We start from the raw sequence: 18807 nt of genomic DNA, 5'->3' as shown, positions 1-18807 counted from the left end.
TGATAACCCACCCAAATGTCATTATGGACTTGTGGATATGAGACAGGCATAAGTGCATCATAATCATTTCTTAGTGATTCTTACCTCAGATATTTTTTTTTATCAATCTGATGTCCCTAGGATTGTCATATGGACCAAATATATAAGATGATGCTTTTCTTCTTGTGAAAAATTTTGGTTTATCATGGTAATCTATACATTATCTTCACGGACTGACATATTGTATCTATATATCACAGTGTTGTATATGACTTCCTTGAAAGCATTCTTTTTGAAAAAGAATTAAGAAGTCCAGGTAAACAGGGATAAAAATATTTTAATTATTGAAATACATTGGTAAATTGAGTAACTTACATTGGAGTACTAACTGGATACACATGACATCATCAAATTAAAAACTTTGCAAATATCCTATTAACCATCCCTCACAGGTCCTTGAAATAGTATAGAATTAACATGATGAGAGGCTGTGATCACTCGAAGGTAGAATGGGAGACGCAATGGCTATGAAGTGTTTGTATTCAGAGCCTTGAGCTAAAGGAAACAGGAAGATAATCAAATGTGTATAGCATTGCCAGTTTCAGTCATTTATCTTTAATACTGCAATGGCATACATTGTTCCTAATAAAGGAAATTCTCTGACATTTAAATAAAGCTGAAAACCAAATAGCAAAAAAAAAAAAAAAAAAGGGAAAGAGATAACATTAAGAATCAATTTAACAATTCTACAGGTAAAAATTAATGTGAAGTAGAAATAGTGAAAGATAACAGACAAATATATTATTTCAGGGAATTCGTCTATAGTGCCTTATTATCTTCAGTTACAAATAGAATAAGGACTTGGTTATATAAAAACTATCAAAAAAGTATCAGTGAAAAGACGTCATCTTCATGAACTGGTTGAGTCGCCAGGATGGAAATACTGCTGGCGCAGAGCAGGCTGACTGGACAAGTCTGTTAGCTCATCTGTCGTAGGTGGACCGTGGAAAGTTCCATATACAGGTGTACTGTCTAAGTCCTTTCTAGTAGCACATCGTTCAATAGGCACCCATGGCTTTAACCACAGACTTAAGAACTTTGGGGAGGTTGGGGAGGCAGGTGACTGTTTAGAATTTCCTTGGAAATGTCTGCACATTGCAACGTCTCTAAATCTTGATGAACACACTATGAAGATAACAGACAAAAGGGAAATAATTAGCAAGCTTGAAAAAGTACAACGTCAATAAAAATATATCAGTGCCTGGCCGGCGTGGCTCAGTGGTTGAGCATTGACCTATGAACCAGGAGGTCATGGTTTGATTCCCGGTCAGGGCATGTGCCTGGGTTGCAGGCTTGATCCCCAGTGTGGGGCATGCAGGAGGCAGCCAATCAATGATTCTCTTTCATGTTTGATATTTCTATCTCTCTCTACCTCTCCCTTCCTCTCTTAAATCAATATACACTGAGTGGCCAGATTATTATGACCACCCAATCGGTAGTTCATTGGGCCGCCTTTTGCCTTCAATATTGCAGCGATTCTTCTTGGCATTGACTCCACGAGATGTTGAAAGGTGATGCGAGGAATCTGACACCATGCCTGATGAATAGCACTGTCCAGTTCTGTGAGATTTGATGGTTGTGGAACCAGCTGCCTGATGGCTCTTTTAACTTTGTCCCACAAATGCTCAATTGGATTGAGATCTGGTGATTGTGGGGGCCACCTAAGCAAGGTAAAGTCGCCCTCATGTTCTTGAAACCACTCCTGCACAATACGAGCACCGTGGTATGGCGTATTGTCTTATTGGAAGAAGCCATCTCCATTGGGATACGCCATCAACATGATAGGATGAACTTGATCAGCAACGACACTTAGGTATGTTGTGCTATTCAGACGTTGTTCCACACGAATTAAAGGGCCCAAATCATGCCAGGAAAACATGCCCCAAACCATAACACTGCCCCCACCAGCTTGAAGGGTTGTACTCATGCATGTGGGGTGCATGCTTTCATGCTGCTTCCACCAAATTCTCACTGCCATATGCATGATGCAACTGGAAACATGATTCATTGGACCACATGACTTTTTTTCCAACGTTCGACTGTCCAATCCTTGTGTTCCTGTGTGAATTGGAGACGTTTTATCTTGGTAACTGCAGACAGCAAAAGTGTTCGAACAGGCCTTCGGCTTCCATATCCCATAGGATGCACTGTACAGCTAATTTGCCTACAAATGTCAGGTGATCATAATAATCTGGCCACTCAGTGTGTGTGTGTGTGTGTGTGTGTGTGTGTGTGTGTGTGTGTGTCAGCTGAAGGTCTATCAATTATCTACCTATTTTCTTTAAAGTAAAACACACGTTCAACATTCGCTTACCGTTAATACATAGCCAGCACAGCGCTAATCACTGACTTATATAAAAAGGCAAAGTCAGGTAGAAAAGAAGACTCATAAACGTACAATTAAAACCTGTCATAATAATTCCCCAAATTAGCTGCAGATCAGCATCGCCCACGTTGAAGGTACAGACTGCTCAGCCAAAGCCCCGTCCCTTCCCTACTTGGGCAGACTCTCCTGGGAGGGGTCCTGCCATCCACATTATGTCGAAGGGGGATGCTGACTAGCTAGCTAGCCCATCCACTGGCATCTGAGCGCCATCCCTGAGCTCCTCCGTGCCGGCAGTACTCCACACGTCTGTCTAAGTGGGCATAACTTTCACCCTCGAGTCATCTGTATTAGAAGCTACACATTTATATCGTGATACAAGTATTCTTAAAAGATTCTGAAATCACTCCTCAATTTGCTTCAAAAAGCACCCAAGTCAACTTTGAACTTCGGTCATTGAGTGAGTTCTGGGGCTTTATTTAAAAAGAGATTTTACGTGGGAGGCCACAAAAAGGTGTCTCCACTCCTCTGCATAAAATGTCTTTCTTGCCAAAGGACAGTGTTCTCATCAGGGTTTCTGCCCAGTAATTTAAGCCCAGAAAGCCGTGAGTTCAGATGGGTTACAGATAAGCACCACATGGATGCTTAGCAACTAGGGAAAGCGGACAGCCTTTCAACTTGGGAAACGTTGCGGGTAATTCAAAGGAGGCCAAAGAAAAAACCAGGATCAAGCCGGTTGTGTAGAAATAGGGACAACTGAGAAGAGAGAGGGATGGCAATAAGTAATATACATTTACAGCTATGAGTTGTAAGGAAATAGTCTAGTCAGCTGTCTGAAGTTAGGTGGGCTGGCTTATGAGCAACAATGCTAAATTGTTATCAGAGAATTTTAGATGCACATATGAATTTTAGCAATCATCTTGCCTCCTCTGCGAAAACTGAAAGTGAGAGAAGCTGAGAGAAGAAGGTAAAGGATTTGTCTAAGGCCCTGCGTTAACAGAGCCACTGAGTCGCCTGACACCCGTCTACATGGTACCTTTTCCCACTCTATTCCCTTGCTTTTTGAAATACACCCTGTTTTCAGGAATGCTCTCTTTCAACGACATTACCTTTTTTTAATTGATGCCAATAATTAACGTACTACTGCAATAGGGGGAAACTGGCAGGGAATTTAGAGATCTATATGGAGGGTTAGAACTCTATTAAAAAATACTAGGAATAGAAAACCTCCATCAAATTCCTAGAGACACTCAACACCCTAATGTGATCATGGGCACGAGGGAATAAAGCTCCATGATGCTGTTGCCTTGAGGAGAAAATCTTTGAAGAAATAGCTACCCAAGACTGTGTCCCCATCCCCAGTGGGAAAGCTTATTTGTCTCCACCTATGAGCTTATTTTGTGACTCTCCCTAATCCCAAACACCAACTCCACTACTGTCCTTCAGCAAGAATTGGTTCAATAGCAATCTGTCTTGCTAAGCATTAATTCCATTTTATAGATTAAAATATGGAGACAACAAAGGGGAAGTAGTCCTAGTCAGGTGGCTCAGTTGGTTGGAGTGCCATTCCTTAGACCAAAAGGTTGTGGGTTCAATCCCTAGTCAGGGCACATACAGGAGACAACCAATTAATATTTTTCTCTCACATTGCTATTTCTCTCTCCTCTCTCTTCTCTTCTCTTCTCTTCTCTTCTCTTCTCTTCTCTTCTCTTCTCTTCTCTTCTCTTCTCTTCTCTTCTCTTCCTCTCTCTCTCTCTCTCTCTCTCTCTCTCTCTCTCTCTCTCTCTTTCTCTCTTCCCCCTCCTCTCCTCTCCTCTCTCCTCTCCCCTCTTCTCCCTCTCTCTAAAAACGTGTCCATGGGTGAGGATTTTTTTAAAAAAGAAAAAAGGGGTGGGGGACACTTTGCCCAGCTCATAGTTAAAAGAGCTTGAATTCAAACCCAAGGCTGTATGGCTCCCAAAAGAGAATGGGCTACCTCAGGAATCTTAGGAGACAGAACATTCCTGATCACTGGAGGTTCAAGAGGCAAGATGTTATCCAGCATGACTGAAAGGCAGTGGGATCCACCCATCAAATGTGTTGTTAGACCAGGTGGGCTGAGGCTCTTGCCTCTACCAAAAGGATGCTGGGTACGTTTCAGAGCCTGGGGGTAGGTAATAAATGAAGCTATTTTCACCTGTTCTTGTTCATCTTATTTAATTCTAACTCCAAGCTCTTCACCAGGACCCCAGGTCCATAGTGCATCCTTTAGACAATGTTTTCTTCTGTCTACATTGAACATGCTTTATGATATCCGAGCAGTAAACTTGGCCTGTGATTTCACTACTCCTTCCCACATCACTTGGCACTGATGGCTTGCCCATCTCCACTGGAGTCTTGGTACTGATACATCTCCTCTATGTACATTAACTAACTCCTGGCTGTTGTCAAACACTTAATGTTGATCCTAACCTAATTCCCAGCCCCATCCTCTCTAGTCCCTGTCTAGAAGGTCCTAGCCCCGTAACGTTTTAGGCAATGACGAGTGAAATCTCACTGTTTTTGGTAAACTCTTGGCTTACTTGTATTAAATGAATTAAGTTTCAGTTGAAAGAAAATAAAAAATATTTTAAAACCTGCAAAAGAAATTGATCTGATCATTAAAGACTCTTTACAATAAAACATGTTCCATTCCATAGATTTGCGCACAAGATGAACCCTCCCTCCTAATCTTGAAGTCCACGATTTCTTAGAAATACATAGTAAAATAACACCTATAGTTCATTTATCAAGGCTAAGCATATCCAATTATTTAGAAAAATATACAGTACCTCTTGATTATTGTCATGATATTTTCTTCTAATCTTAAAGAGAAAATTAAGAAAAGTTAAATAGTCAGAACATATTCTAGTTTCTCATAAAAGCACAAAGAATCGTGACATTCATTATTTGCTAATTCAAATCATAAAGTAGAGAAGCAGCAATGAGGAACAAATAAATAACGTATGCTAAAATTAATGCCATACAGCCTTGTGTGCACATTAGATATATGAATAGCTCTTTAAAACTCATGAGACAACTGTGCAGTGCCCAGTAAATCAGCACTCTCTACCACAACCCTCACTTAAAAGTTGACTTAAGCAAGAAGCTATCTACAAAGTTGCAGTCACACCTAGTATCAAAAGGACCTCGTTCACTTCACAATTACTGTTAACCTTACTTCATTTAATTGTACAATAGGCAGTTACTCTTCCTCCAATCGCTAGACTGATTATCTTGTGTGTTCTACATATAAGAATTTACTTGTATGTTCTACAAAAAAAAAAAAACCGTAAACTGACGGACACATTAACTTCCATTTTCACACTGCTCACCACTGAAATTAATTAAAAATGAAACATACCAATACCCCTGGAGCATAACCACAAACAGAGGCTAAATTATGGCTCTCATCATAGGAGTGGTAATTTCAACAAACGGTTCCAAGACCAGAGACCTGGCTCCCTGCTACTCAGTAATATGTAGGTGGAGATAAGCAGGCTAAAATTTAAATTTCATATTTTTCACAAAACACAAAATACATCTTTAGAGAAAATAAACATCAGGTGATTTTGCTTACTTTTTTGAACTGTCTTTGTTGGATTGGATACCATGTTGACAGCTTCAGATGGGAGACCAACATACACTCCTCCATAGTTCCTTCAAGAAGCAGATATAGAAAAATCAGACCAATTTCGATGGAACTTTATATTTGAAGAAAGCAATAGAAGCATGGAGTAATTCAAACAATTAAAGAATTATTAAAATAACTCATGTTTTTTTTGTCAAAAGTAGAATTCAGACTGTTATTGCCTTTGGAAATGTAATTTATTTTCTATTAAAAGAAGCTACGTATATAAAAGAAAGCTGTATTAAGTGAGTAGAAATTTTAGATATTTTACTTACAATAGGAAAGAAGAAAAGAGATATAGAAATAAATATCGGTGGAGTGACGTAATATTTATCAAGAATTCCCAGGGGCCAAAGTGATATTCAATGCTACGGACATACAAAAACATTTCAGCTATAGGTAGACATAAATATAAAATTCCGAGATAGAGAGCTAAGGAGTAATGAGAGCAGGGAGAGTTAACCAGAGGAGGAATGGGGAGACGGAGAAGGCTGCAAGAATAAAGGGAGGTCACCCAGTTAGGAAGAACAGCACACGCAATGGCGACAGGGTGAAAACTACTACAGGCCGCATGCATAGGACAAAAACCAAACTCGCTTGAAAGAGGCAAAGATAATGAACCCTGGGCTAGTTCTTTTCCAGATCACATACTCCATGCCAAAAGTTGTCTTGGTGGAATCTCTACTCTATTAGTAGTGTGCTACAGTGTTAAATTAAATTCGTGAGTCAAATTAAAGCACGTTAAATTACATCCACAAGATGTGGCCACAATTATTCAAATTAAAGCCAGCTTCACTATCAAACATACCGCCTCTTGTCATCTTCTGTTAACGAGTCTTCTGTTCTGAAAGATCAAAAACATATTTATGAGCCATTTGGTTATGTAGTCAAAGACTTCATTTTTGGTTATGAGAAAAGGAACTCTGAGTTAAAATCTATTTGATTTCAAGTTCTTCCATCAAGTATCTCGGTTACACAGTGTCCTGGCTCCACCTCAATCATTCATACACTAAAAAAAAATGGTGACTTTCTACTTAACAAACCATGCAAACCCAACAAATGCCAGAAAGCTAACTGCAAACAAAATTAAATGCTGAGGGCAGCCAACATGGGGAAGAGCACAGAAATGAGGCGTCAGGAAGCCCTGGTTCTTCTCTCAGCTGTGCCACCCGCCCCCTGTGTGACTGACAGGCTGCGGGCAAGTGGCCCACCTGTATCCCATTTGTAAAATAAAGGGGTCGACCAGATGGCTCTGAAGGTCCCTTCCAGGGTCCTAATACACTATGACTTTGTATTTCTCATGCCAGTTCAGTGGAGCAACTCCAGGTATGAAGTATTTCTTTAGTGCAAAAAGAATTCATGTCAATTAGATTTTTTTTTATCTAAAAACAAACAAAAAAATAAAAAAACTCCCACCACTTCATACATGATCTACTGCAAAGAGAAGGAGGAAATGTTGAACGGGAAGTCTGTAGAAGGAATCACTACCGTAAAATGCACAGCCCCTTTCCTGGTATAAGGGGAACCCATATTCTGCTAGAATTCCTTGGCATATTTCTAAGAGGATCAGGAAGCTTTCCTTGAAGCACTAGTTAGCATACATACATTACTTTTCTGAAAGAAAATGAAAACTCAACGAGATCCAAATATATCTGGCTGAACTCAACATACAGTTCTTAGGGGCTTCAGTCAAGAAGAAAAGCAGCCCCGATGGCATGGCTCAGTGGTTGAGTGTTGACTTGTAAACCAGGATCACGATTCAATTCCGGGTCAGGGCATATGCCTGGATTGCGGGCTCAATCCCCAGTGTGGGTTGTGCAGGAGGCAGCCGATCAATGATTCTCTCTCATCATTGATGTTTCTATCGTTCTCTCCCTCCTCCATTCTTCTCTAAAATCAATAAAAATATGTTAAAAATAATAATAATAAAATTTAAAAGAAGAAAAGCAAAATGAAAACATCTAAACAGCTTCACTGAATCTTCTAATTCTAGGGACTATCTAGGGACTAATTGTGGGTTCACACACTTCAAAGCAGTAAATATTCCAAATGTATATGTACATGAGATTTTACTTCATTGCAACAGCCAGTAAGCCCCAAATCTATAAAGGACGGGCTTATAAAGGTGGCAATTATCTCTTGCACATTGGCCATGCCCACAGCTGATACTCCAATTGAGATCAAGATCCCCTGGAGGTCTCATTGATCCAACTGAGGACATAACCTGCACTGGCCAGATAATTACCAACTTCATTTCTCTCTTGCTCAAGTTGGGTCATTTTGTAATTCAAAGGTGTCAAAGACATACTGTATTAAAAATGGTGTTATGCTCATCAAAGTGGTATAACAAAGTGTTGTTTACTCCTTGTAATTAAAATGGATTTCTAACTTGTTAGTATAGGTAATAGGAAAATGATGGTGACAAACTCGTTCAAGATTATTAGAAAGGTTTACTGGGTCCTGAGTGACAAAGGTTATCATGAAATTATTTTTGAAGCTATATGTAACTGACAGATTTGGACATGTTTTCTACCATAGCTAACCTTTTCACATCCAGTTATATATCTGTTTATTTTAATTATTTTCCTTCTTAGTTCTGCTTAAAGATAGAGTCAAAGTTTTAAAATATATTTTAACTTCCCCAAATATAACAAAATCACAAATAATTTTAATCTATTATATATTATTCAATATCCTAAAACCTAGTCTGTATTCATATGTGTCAGTAGTTTGTAATGGCATTCAAATAAAAATTGTATTCATTCTAAAAGAAAAACAATCAACAACCTTACATATCCATCTGGCAGGAAATGATCATGTAGCTACCACATTTATTGGATAATAAATTAAGCTTCAGATATAATACAAAATGTGAAAATAAATACCACTTATAAGATGTCTATTCTTTTAAACCTTCAAATAATTTATAATGCCTGCCTTTGTACATATGCCCCCATGTATAAGACTGCTGCTTCACCCACTCCTTCCACAAACAATTATCCTGCAATACGATGATTGGAGACGGAAGACTACATGGGCAAATATGGCATCATCAGTGAGTCCCTCTCATGTGTCAGGTACAGTGTGGGGCACCTCAATAACACTTCCAGTTATAAACCAACAAGGTGGCTTCCCCTAAAGTGGGCTTCCCCCCTTCCCTCCCCCCCCCCCCCACTCTATCAAAAGCCTTGAGCATCACCACTGGCTCACAGCCTGCTGTGTGACTGTCCCTGTTAGAGCTACATTATTTCCTTTAATCCTTACTACTACCCTGCAAGACCGGTGGTGGCCACATTTTAAAGATGGAAAACTGAGCACTGAATGGTTCAGAAACATACCCAGGGTTGCACACCCACATAATGGAGTCAGAATGCACACACAGGCTAGTGTGATTCCAACTCCTGCTCCATAAACCGTGAGCCCATGCTAATTCAAGCCAGAGAAGCACCCCATCTCCCAAGCTGGATCTTCCCAATTTGTACCATCCCACTTAGGAAAGAGGAACCAAGATGGTCGAAGAGTCTTTGTCAAGGTTTCATTAGCATTAGGAGAAACCCCTAGCAGCTGCCGTAGTCAATCCATCTTCGCAGAACTTGACAAACTGCTGCGGAACTCATTTTTATCCAAGTGCCAAAGTTGTCCTGATCAGATGTTACATTAGAATTTATTCGCCTGAAAAATCAGATCCAGACTGAGATTCAGTCAGAAATGATGCTTGGTCCAGAGTAAACGAAATCCACCCTCGCCGGTCTGGCTCGGTGAATAGAGTGTAGGCCTGTGGACTGAAGGGTCCTGGGTTTGACTCCGGTTGAGGGCACATCATCATTGATATTTCTATCACTCTCTCCCTCTCCTTTCCTCTCTGAAATCAATCAAAGTATATTTAAAAAATAAATAAAGTAAGTAAACTAAATCCCCTCTGAACAGATAGGTCCAAGCCATTGTGTTTCACTGCCTGAGGACCAAATGCTGCCCTGCTCACGTCCAAGAGGACAGCACGCTACCAGCTGGGATGACGTGGTCTGGCCCCAACTCCACAGGCTGTGGCCTCAGGAAGAAGAATTTGCAGCAACAAAGCTTCCTGGTTAAAGGAAGACCCGGAGCTGTTGAGCCAAAGGCCCTGAAAAACCGGTGGAATTGCCACAAGGTCACTACTGCTGCGGGCGAGAGCTACAAAATCCTCCTGGTGTGGGGTACTAACTTTTCTAAAAGAGCGTGGGGTTATTTTAGATTTTAAATTATTTTCTTTTCCTGGAGTACACAGCCTCCCTTTTCACTAGGTTATAATATTTTTTGCCTTTCATTCTTTAAATAATTTTTTATTTTTTCAATCACAGTTAGCCTACAATGTTCTATCAGTTTCAGGTATACAACCCCGTGATTAGACATTTATATAATTGACAAAGTGATCACTCCAATCCATCTGTACCCATCTGACACCATATACAGTTACAGCAATGTTACAGATTATATTCCCTTTGCCGGACTTTACATCCTCCTGACTGCTTTGTAACCACCAATCTGTACTTCTCAATCCCTTCATCTGACAGGTTCTTTCTTGTTCATATGGGATGTGGATATTATCTTGAGGCAGTTCCAAACAGGGGGGTTAAATTAATCTGACCACTAAACAACTGAGCAAGAAATGTAAGTCTTTGGGATTCTAATCCTTGAGAGAGTCTCAGGTTTGGAATGATGCCCTGGCTGTCCAAACACCGGGGCTGCCCATCTGGACACCATTTTAAGATATCATTGCGCTCGTTTCCTCTCGTAAAACACATTTTGAAAGGTTTTATTATCAACCGGCCTTCACAGCGAATTCACTGATGTTTTCTTAGACATTCAGATGCCAAAGGGAGCTTGTGATGAGCCTGGGATATCCCAGGTTCCCACTGGGAGCTGATGTAATGGGATCTGGTGAACCTGTGCGGCCTCATTGTGGGTAAATGCAGGTTTCCATTCAGTTTCTGAGGGAATGAAATTAACCCATCGTGGTCCTTCTTCGGCCTCACAAACCCAGAACGTCCAGGTGAGGACCCTGCTCAGGTCAGCGCCTCCCCACCAGGGAGCTCTGGGTTGAGCCCGTCTTGCTTCACTGAGGACTTGATTATTTTTCTTTCTTGGTCACTACAGCTTACGTGGGAGAAGGGCGGCTACTGGGTGGCCTGCAGCTGTGATGGCTGATGGTTTATAAAATCTGTCCCCCAAACCGTGAAGAGGGAAGGAGGGAGAACAGAACACAAAGCCACACCTCCCGGCTCTGGGAGGACAGCGGCATGGATAATCCAGAAAGTCCTCAGAAACAGGCCTCATTACTCTACTTGCTGCCAGTGCTGGAGGCGATCAGGAAAAGCAGCAAACGAGATGACCTCACCCGTGAATCTTCCCTTCGAGAGGCGAGCCCGGAGATTAGATTATTCCATGCTGGAACAGATCAAGTGAAAACGAGGCCAGCTCACAGCAGATGAACTGGCAAAGAGGCCAAATGCTCTGCTGTTCTTGATGACACTACTCAGGGGTTACTGGTCCAAGGACCGCTATGACTCAGCCGGCCCATAATCTTCTCCCTCAGAAAAGGAGCAAGTGGACAGACATCAGCCAGGATGAACCTCCTCGGAGTAATGCACTTCTAAGTAATAGTTCTAACAGCGTTCAGGAGTCAAGGCCCAGACACCAACAAGCAGAGGTGCTGAAGAATAAGAAACCGACCGCAAACGGGGAAGACACCTTGAAAATAAGGCTTCTACCAAGAGAACAAAAAATATAGGGTTATAGGAGGTAAGGGACCAGGTACCATAAACCAAACCACCTCAAAATCAAAAGTGAAAGGTAGCTTTTACCAGGTTCCCTCTCCGCTCCCCTGCCCTAGCCCCAAGGTCACCACTAGGGAGCCAAAGGCCAGGCTCAATGAGGGAGAAAGGAAATTAGCACAAATTACCAAACGGTCCAGGGTGACCCAGAAACAACCATGTGGCATACCAAGACAAAACGCGCTCTTGCTAGACATGGGCTGGACATGAAGCTACTGTCTCCTCAGAATCTGGGCCCCAGCCCCTGAGAACCCCTCTTCCTCCAGCTCCTAGATGTCCAAAACCCCAACCTCTTTCCTTTGTCACTCCAGCCCGAGCTCAGGTAGCCTCTTCCCACTATTACTGGTTCTGTTCATCTCGGCCTTCCTTTCTTACCTTTTCAATCCTCCAACGTCTGCTTCACCACGTCCTCACAGGAAATTCTCTGCCAAAATGGTTCGTGATGTCCCTTACCCTGACTGGGCACTAACTAATACAGCTAGAATGGGCTGAATCTCACCCACCGAACCCGTCTCACTGACGCATCTAAAGTACTTGTCACTTTCTGTTCATCAGGTCCACTTACAGTGTCATTGATATATTGGGTCAGTAGGATGTGCTGTGCAGAACAGAGGATGGGACACAGAGGCAAGACTGATGGTGGACTGTCAGCCATGCCAGGAATAGCAAGCTGCTCCTGGTAATCTTTGCAAACTGGCTCAGAGGTGAAGGATTTGCCAGACCAAAGGTTTCATAACAGAAGCCAGGGCTCTGTTGGTTATTCTCAATGAAGATGCCATATCTTGAACAGCAGCTGAAACTGAAATCGCCTCTTCATGAGGTTTACAATACTCCAAAGTCACTCTGTAAAATACACTTGCCTTCTGCACAGGCCACACAGGCAAGTTCAATGGGGATAGGAGAGGTATCTCCATGCCTTTGTTTTCTCAAGTCTTTTGTGAGGACACTAATTTCTGAAATTCCCCCAGGGATGCAGTATTCCTTTTGTTTATTATCTTGGTATGGAGGAGAAATCCCACTGGCTTCCACTTAGCCCTTCCTACCAAGATAGCCTTACGTCATCAGTCAGAGGGCCAATGTGGGGAGTCAGCCAGATGCCAAATATGTCTTCTCCAATCATGAATTCAAGAACTAAGAAAATAACCAGAGCACGGTCTGCAGACTATTACACCCACTGTAATTCTGAACATTAGCCAAAATTCCATTTTTCACCTGACAACCATAGGTCCACACGTGGACTGGTGGGCCACTGTGGCACTTTTGGGTCCTCGGATGTTAATATAAACTCAGAGCCAGTGTCTAGAAATGTCTAAAAAGTCCAGGTACTTTTTTTTTTTTTTTTTTTTTTAGCTCTGGACACAGTTGCACATGAGCCCCTTTGGAGAAGTCGGAGGATTATCTACAGCACATGCCTGTGGCCATGTTTAATGTTCCCTCAGGGAGCATGGCCTCCCCTTTAATCAAGGGGCTCAGAGACGACTTTGGGTCTAGAAACTGAGTTTCCATGGTGATGACTCAAGTCAGGTTCCTGACTCCCAGACCAGAAGTTTTCCCCTTATAGAAATACACAGAGGAAGAATACTAACCTTTAAAAAGGCCGTCCATCTAATTCATCCCAATGGAGACTGTGATCAACTAGCTACGATCAAATATCCTTCCAGGATAAAACATTTTTTTAAGATGTTTAAAATTGATTTTTAGAGAGAAAGGAAATGAGGGGGAGAGAGAGAGAAACATCAATGTGAGAGCAAAACATGGATCAGCTGCCTCCTGCATGCCCCCTACCAGGGATGGAGCCCAAAACCCAGGCCTGTGCCCTGACAGGAAATCAAACTGGCAACCTTGCAGTGATGGGACAATGCCCAACCAAAGGAGCCACACCAGCCAGGGCCAGAATAAACATCTACTCCCTCTTCACCCTGCTGCCCATGACAGTAAATGTGCCCACCTTATCTCACATGTTAAGTTCTACCATCACTTGGCCTCCGCTCCTAAGGGCCCATCTCAGGGACAGCTTCTCCCACTGTCATAGCCATCTTATGGGGGAAGCCACCTCAGAGCTTATCAGAGATACTAGTACTCCCTCTTCTGTTTCTCAACAGAGCAGGTCACACTTCGGAGATTCATACCGGCATTCCTACCCCCTTAAGCCTTTGGGTCCCCTTCCTCTCCGTTATACCAGGGAAGCTCTGTCATAACTTCCCTGGTTAGAGTGCAAGCTCATTCTGTTTCATCAGCTGAGTTAACTGAACTGTCCCAGCCGTGCACCTAAGTTATTAAACCTAGAATCTCCATTAGATAATAAATCCAGTCTAATTCAATAGATACTCCTTCCCCCTTGGTTGCACACCCTTAGAATCCATTCCCAGACACATTCCCTCGGTGTCTGGTCATACAGCCTACAAAACCCTGCAGTTGTTTTGTAGTCTAAGCTCGCTCCTCCCAGGTCAGACTGTGCACTTGTCCCTTTGGGGAGCACTGGGGTCTGACTCTATTTGTGGGTCTAGCGGCAAATGGGTGACTAGAGTGAGTCTGGAGGAGGACAACTGTACCCTAACAAGGCAACCACCCCAATTCCATGCCTCCCACCCAACTGGCCTACCCCCTTTCTCAACGGCACTGCCAGGAAAACAGAAAGTTCCTGGACGGGAAAGAAAGTCCACTCTCTGTCATTAGTTTCACCTCGGTTCTAATTTGGGCCAGTCTCGTGCTCTTGAGGGAGGAAATAGGAAACACAAGAGGCTACATCAGCTGTCTCTAATCTCACCAGGGACTAAACAGCCACAAAATCCTCCCTGCAATATGGAACTGAATCTAAAACTCTGCCAGAGAAATCCCTGAGTTTACCACAGTTTTAACGCCCTAATAGAATAACCAAATGCAGTGAGACGGGAAAGTCACAGCCCACCTTGACTTCTGGCCTCTCTAACGAAGTAAAGAGTAAAGGGAGGTAAGGACACAAATAGGTCGGCTTTTTTTTTTATTCAAAGGTATATACATATATAAGCAACCAACTATGTGAATAATTTTAAGAGTCTAGAAAGGATGAGATTTAAGTATAGTTTAATTGTACCTGTTGGCTAAAGTCACAAATTCAAGATCTCTATGATCAGTTATGTGTGCCTCTGTGCCAAAAAGAGAAGCATGAGTGAGTGTGTGTGTGTGTGTGTGTGTGTGTGTGTGTGTGAGAGAGAGAGAGAGAGAGAGAGAGAGAGAGAGAGAGAGAGAGAGAAGGGATAGACCCGAGGGAAGGGCCAGAACTAAGGCTGGGTTTTGGGTATCAACATCGTCCATTCCACAGCTGTGCCTGGGATCAATCTTAGAAGGAAGACTTGCTTCTATAGTCCAGAGAGCAAAGGAGCAAAGTAGTACTAAAGGACTTGCATTATTGTTAACGAGAAGTTATTCCATCTTCTAGTTACATGTGAGCCACTACTCTACAGAGTAAGCTTGCGTGCTAAGCGTGTTTGCTGCAGAGAGAGCATGACCGAAAGCCTAATGGTAAACTGCGTTCTCCGCTATGAACAGAGTGCTTTCTTTCTGACCATAAACATCATTTGAAAAGTTGTGGAAAGTGCTGTAGAGTTTGAAAAAAAATGTAACCGTGCAATTATTTTTTAATCACCAGCTCGCATACCATCTTATGAAGAAAACCTTTTAAGCCAAAGGAACATTTTCTAAGAACCATGGAACATGTATTAACTATTTTGGACCAGGCTTAAAAAATACACTGGGCATTTCATTAAAACTGGGTCTCTTTTGTTAGCAAAAAATTAGCTTTTTTTTTTTTACCAATGGAGAGGTAGGTGTTCAAGGAGAAAGAACATCTAAGGTTAACCCAGTGGTTCTCAAGATAACCTAAAGTGAGATCACCTGCTCACAGGCACTGACTCAAATTCTTGGTCATGGCATCAATAAATATGTTTGAGGGTGGGCCACTAGTCACTAATACTTCCCCCACTTTGGAGCTGGTTAAAAAGATAAATCTTCAGTTGACATTTTAAAACTGACAGATCCTTGCAGAGTGGTACACTGTTGAGTGACATCTCTCTTACCAAAGCTGGCCTGACACTTGGCCCTCACACAAGCATGTCAGAAAAAAGAAGAAAGAAAAGAGGAACTAACCATCGGCAACCACAACTAAACTTACAGTTGGATAACTTCAGATTTTAAACCTGCTTTCTTCTATCTCAGTTACCACCAACACCTGTAGCCTACTGCCTGTGAACTTGCTAATGTCTGAACCCTTATCAGACTGAACATCCGCACTGATTCAGAGCCTGTCTGCTTCACCCTAGGTCTGCAGACCCTTCCTGAACGAACCAGACAGACCAGATTTCTCTCTGACTTCTTTCAAGTCAAGGTCCCAGGAGGCGGGCTGCCTCCAAACCAGTTACGTGCCTGTGGTTGCTCCTTGGGGCGAGAAGGCTTTCCTCTGCCTCTCCTGTTTATCACTGTATTCTGTGCCTTCCTATTTCAAACCAAGTATCTGTTCAGAATACCTAAATCTTTCCATCAGTTTATACTACTATGATCTCCATCTTATCAATAACTATCACTTTAATTAAAAGAAACCTCATCCAGCCCTGACCGGGTGGCTCAATTATATGTCCCATACACCAAAAACCTGCAGGCTCGATTCCGGGTCAGGGCACATACTGAGGTTTCAGGTTTGATCCCCAGTCCGGTGCATGTTTCTCTCTCACATCAATGCTTCTCTCTCTCTTCCTCTCCCTCTCCTGTCCTCTCTCTAGAATCAATGTAAAACATATCCTTGGGTGAGGAAAAGGAAGGAAGGAAGGGAGGGAGGGAGGAAGGGAGGGAGGGAGGGAGGGAGGGTGGGAGGGAGGGAGGGAGGGAGGGAAGAGCCCTAGCCGTTTGGCTTAGTGGATAGAGCGTCGGCTTGTGGACTTAAGGGTCCTGGGTTCGATTCCAATCAAGAGCATGTACCTTGGTTACAGGTTCCCCGGCCTTGGTCGGGGTGTGTGCAGGAGGCAACCAATCAATGTGTGTCTCCCACATGGATGTTTCTGTCTCTCCCTCTCCCTTCCACTCTCTCTAAAAATCAATGGAAAAATATCCTTGGGTGAGAATTAACAGAAACAATAAATTTAAAAAGAAAGAAAGAAACTTTATCCAAAGTTACTATATCAAATATAAACCACTACTTTTTTCTTCCTCAGTAATACATGATAGTCAAAATGTTTTATTCACTTATTTGCTCAGTTTCTGAGTTGTATAAAAAAGCTCTCTGAAGTGACCTTAAAAAGGGTTTCAAAGGTAAAATAATGGAACCATGGCACGGATCCATTGTGTGCACTCTCAAGAACAAATACAGATGACAAATGTGAGACAGAGTTCCCTCCCCCACACCCAATTAGCATCTCCTAACTCATCCTGGCTATAGCCTGCCTTAAAATGCACAAAGTTCACTTCCCTAGCTTTCCAGACCTAACATAGTTATGTGACCAAGAGAGAGAGAGAGAGAGAGAGAGAGAGAGAGAGAGAGAGAGAGAGAGAGAGAATTATTTATTTTTTTATTCATCAAGGAAAATATTCTAAATCTAGAGCTATTCTTATTAGCAATGATCTAAGAAGCTGAAAACCAGCCTGCAGTCTTTTCTTTTTCCATATTTGCAGTGCCACCAACTTAGTTTATTTGTAAACAGTAAAAATTTAATATGGAAGCCTCTGGAGACTTTGAGCGTAGCTAACTATCTACTTTTAGTTGCCATTCATCATAATCTTTCGGAATAAGTTTGTTAATTGACAATACGGACTTCCAGGCACACCACACAGTTCTCCAGATAAAGTATAATTATTTAACTTTCTTTATAATGTTTTTATGACGACTCCTGCTTTTTAGGGTGCTTCTGATCAAGTCTACCAAACAATTACATTTGATTTAGGATCGAATTAATGTGTTATCGTGGACTGATTCAGCCTATACGCAAACCTCATTCATTTCTTCCCAATGTCAAAACTTCTTTGGAGAGTCATCTTTAAATCTCTTCCTTGGATGAGCCCCTTGGCAATATCGGTCCCCTTCTTTCTTCTAGAACAGGGGTGGGCAAACTTTTTGACTCAACGGCCACAATGGGTTCTTAAACTGGACCGGAGGGCCGGAACAAAAGCATGGATGGAGTGTTTGTGTGAACTAATATAAATTCAAAGTAAACATCATTACATAAAAGGGTACGGTCTTTTTTTTTTTTTTTAGTTTTATTCATTTCAAACGGACCGGATCCGGCCCGCGGGCCATAGTTTGCCCACGGCTGTTCTAGAATGTATTACTGGAGAACTTGAGTAGCATTCACTCCTTGTATGGGGCTAATGGATCAGAGCTGAATTACAATTTCCCTGCCTCTCTACTGCTCTCCTAAGAAGCACATGGGGTTGGGGTTATTTCATCGCTGGCTGTGAAAGTATCATTTGCCATAAGTCAGTCAGGAATGTTCTCTCCTCCTCCTTACCTAAAGAACCCCTGCTTTTCCCTGATGGTATCACTTTTCCAGAACCTGGACCACATGCAGCTGTTTTCTCACATCCCAGTCTCCAAACAGGAGATGGAGCCAGCATGCTCCCCAACTTCCCCACAGAGCTCTCTCACTCGGGGCCAATTCCGCCTTCACTCAAAACCTCTCCCCTTGGGCGCCGGAGCCCTGCTACAAACAGCCCCAACGCACTGAAGACCTTGGCTTTCTTTCTAAGCATCATGATCATTCAATCGACCTCTTGCCTCGAATTTCACTGACTTCCTCTATCCCAACCATTTTAATTGCTGCTCTAATAACTTACTCCCACGGCTGCTCAGTGGAGCTTGGTTCCTGGAACTACTTCACCTCTGACATTTCAGAGGAGAAATCCCACTCCCTAAGGGGGGGAAAAGTCTTCCTTCTGCTATTCCCAGTCCCAAGACGCCCGATGTCTTGTTGCAACTTCACCTCCAGTCCCTACACACACACACATACACACCATTCATGAGC

At 42.4% G+C, this 18807-nt stretch overlaps 1 protein-coding gene across 2 annotated transcripts in view; it reads right to left on the bottom strand.

Moving 5' to 3' along the window:
• Positions 1 to 298: 298 nt before the first annotated feature.
• The window catches only part of LOC308514844 (overexpressed in colon carcinoma 1 protein homolog), a 32997-nt gene continuing 14488 nt past the window's right edge, over positions 299 to 18807 (bottom strand). Inside the window, exons 3-6 of one of the 2 annotated variants that reach the window (XM_081085181.1) lie at positions 6820 to 6855; positions 5961 to 6040; positions 5173 to 5205; positions 299 to 1164 (exon numbers count right to left, since the gene is read on the bottom strand). In XM_081085181.1, coding sequence (XP_080941307.1) covers positions 5201 to 5205; positions 5961 to 6040; positions 6820 to 6855 — 121 coding nt within the window. In that variant the 3' untranslated portion in view covers positions 299 to 1164; positions 5173 to 5200. Of the gene's footprint in view, positions 1165 to 4366; positions 4506 to 5172; positions 5206 to 5960; positions 6041 to 6819; positions 6856 to 18807 lie in introns of those variants that run through there. The other variant, XM_081085182.1, reaches the window with a different exon arrangement.

The sequence above is a fragment of the Myotis nattereri genome, assembly GCF_964212035.1.
Source record: "Myotis nattereri genome assembly, chromosome: 2".
Classification (NCBI taxonomy): domain Eukaryota; kingdom Metazoa; phylum Chordata; class Mammalia; order Chiroptera; family Vespertilionidae; genus Myotis; species Myotis nattereri.
This window is presented reverse-complemented; position numbering and strand designations above follow the sequence as displayed.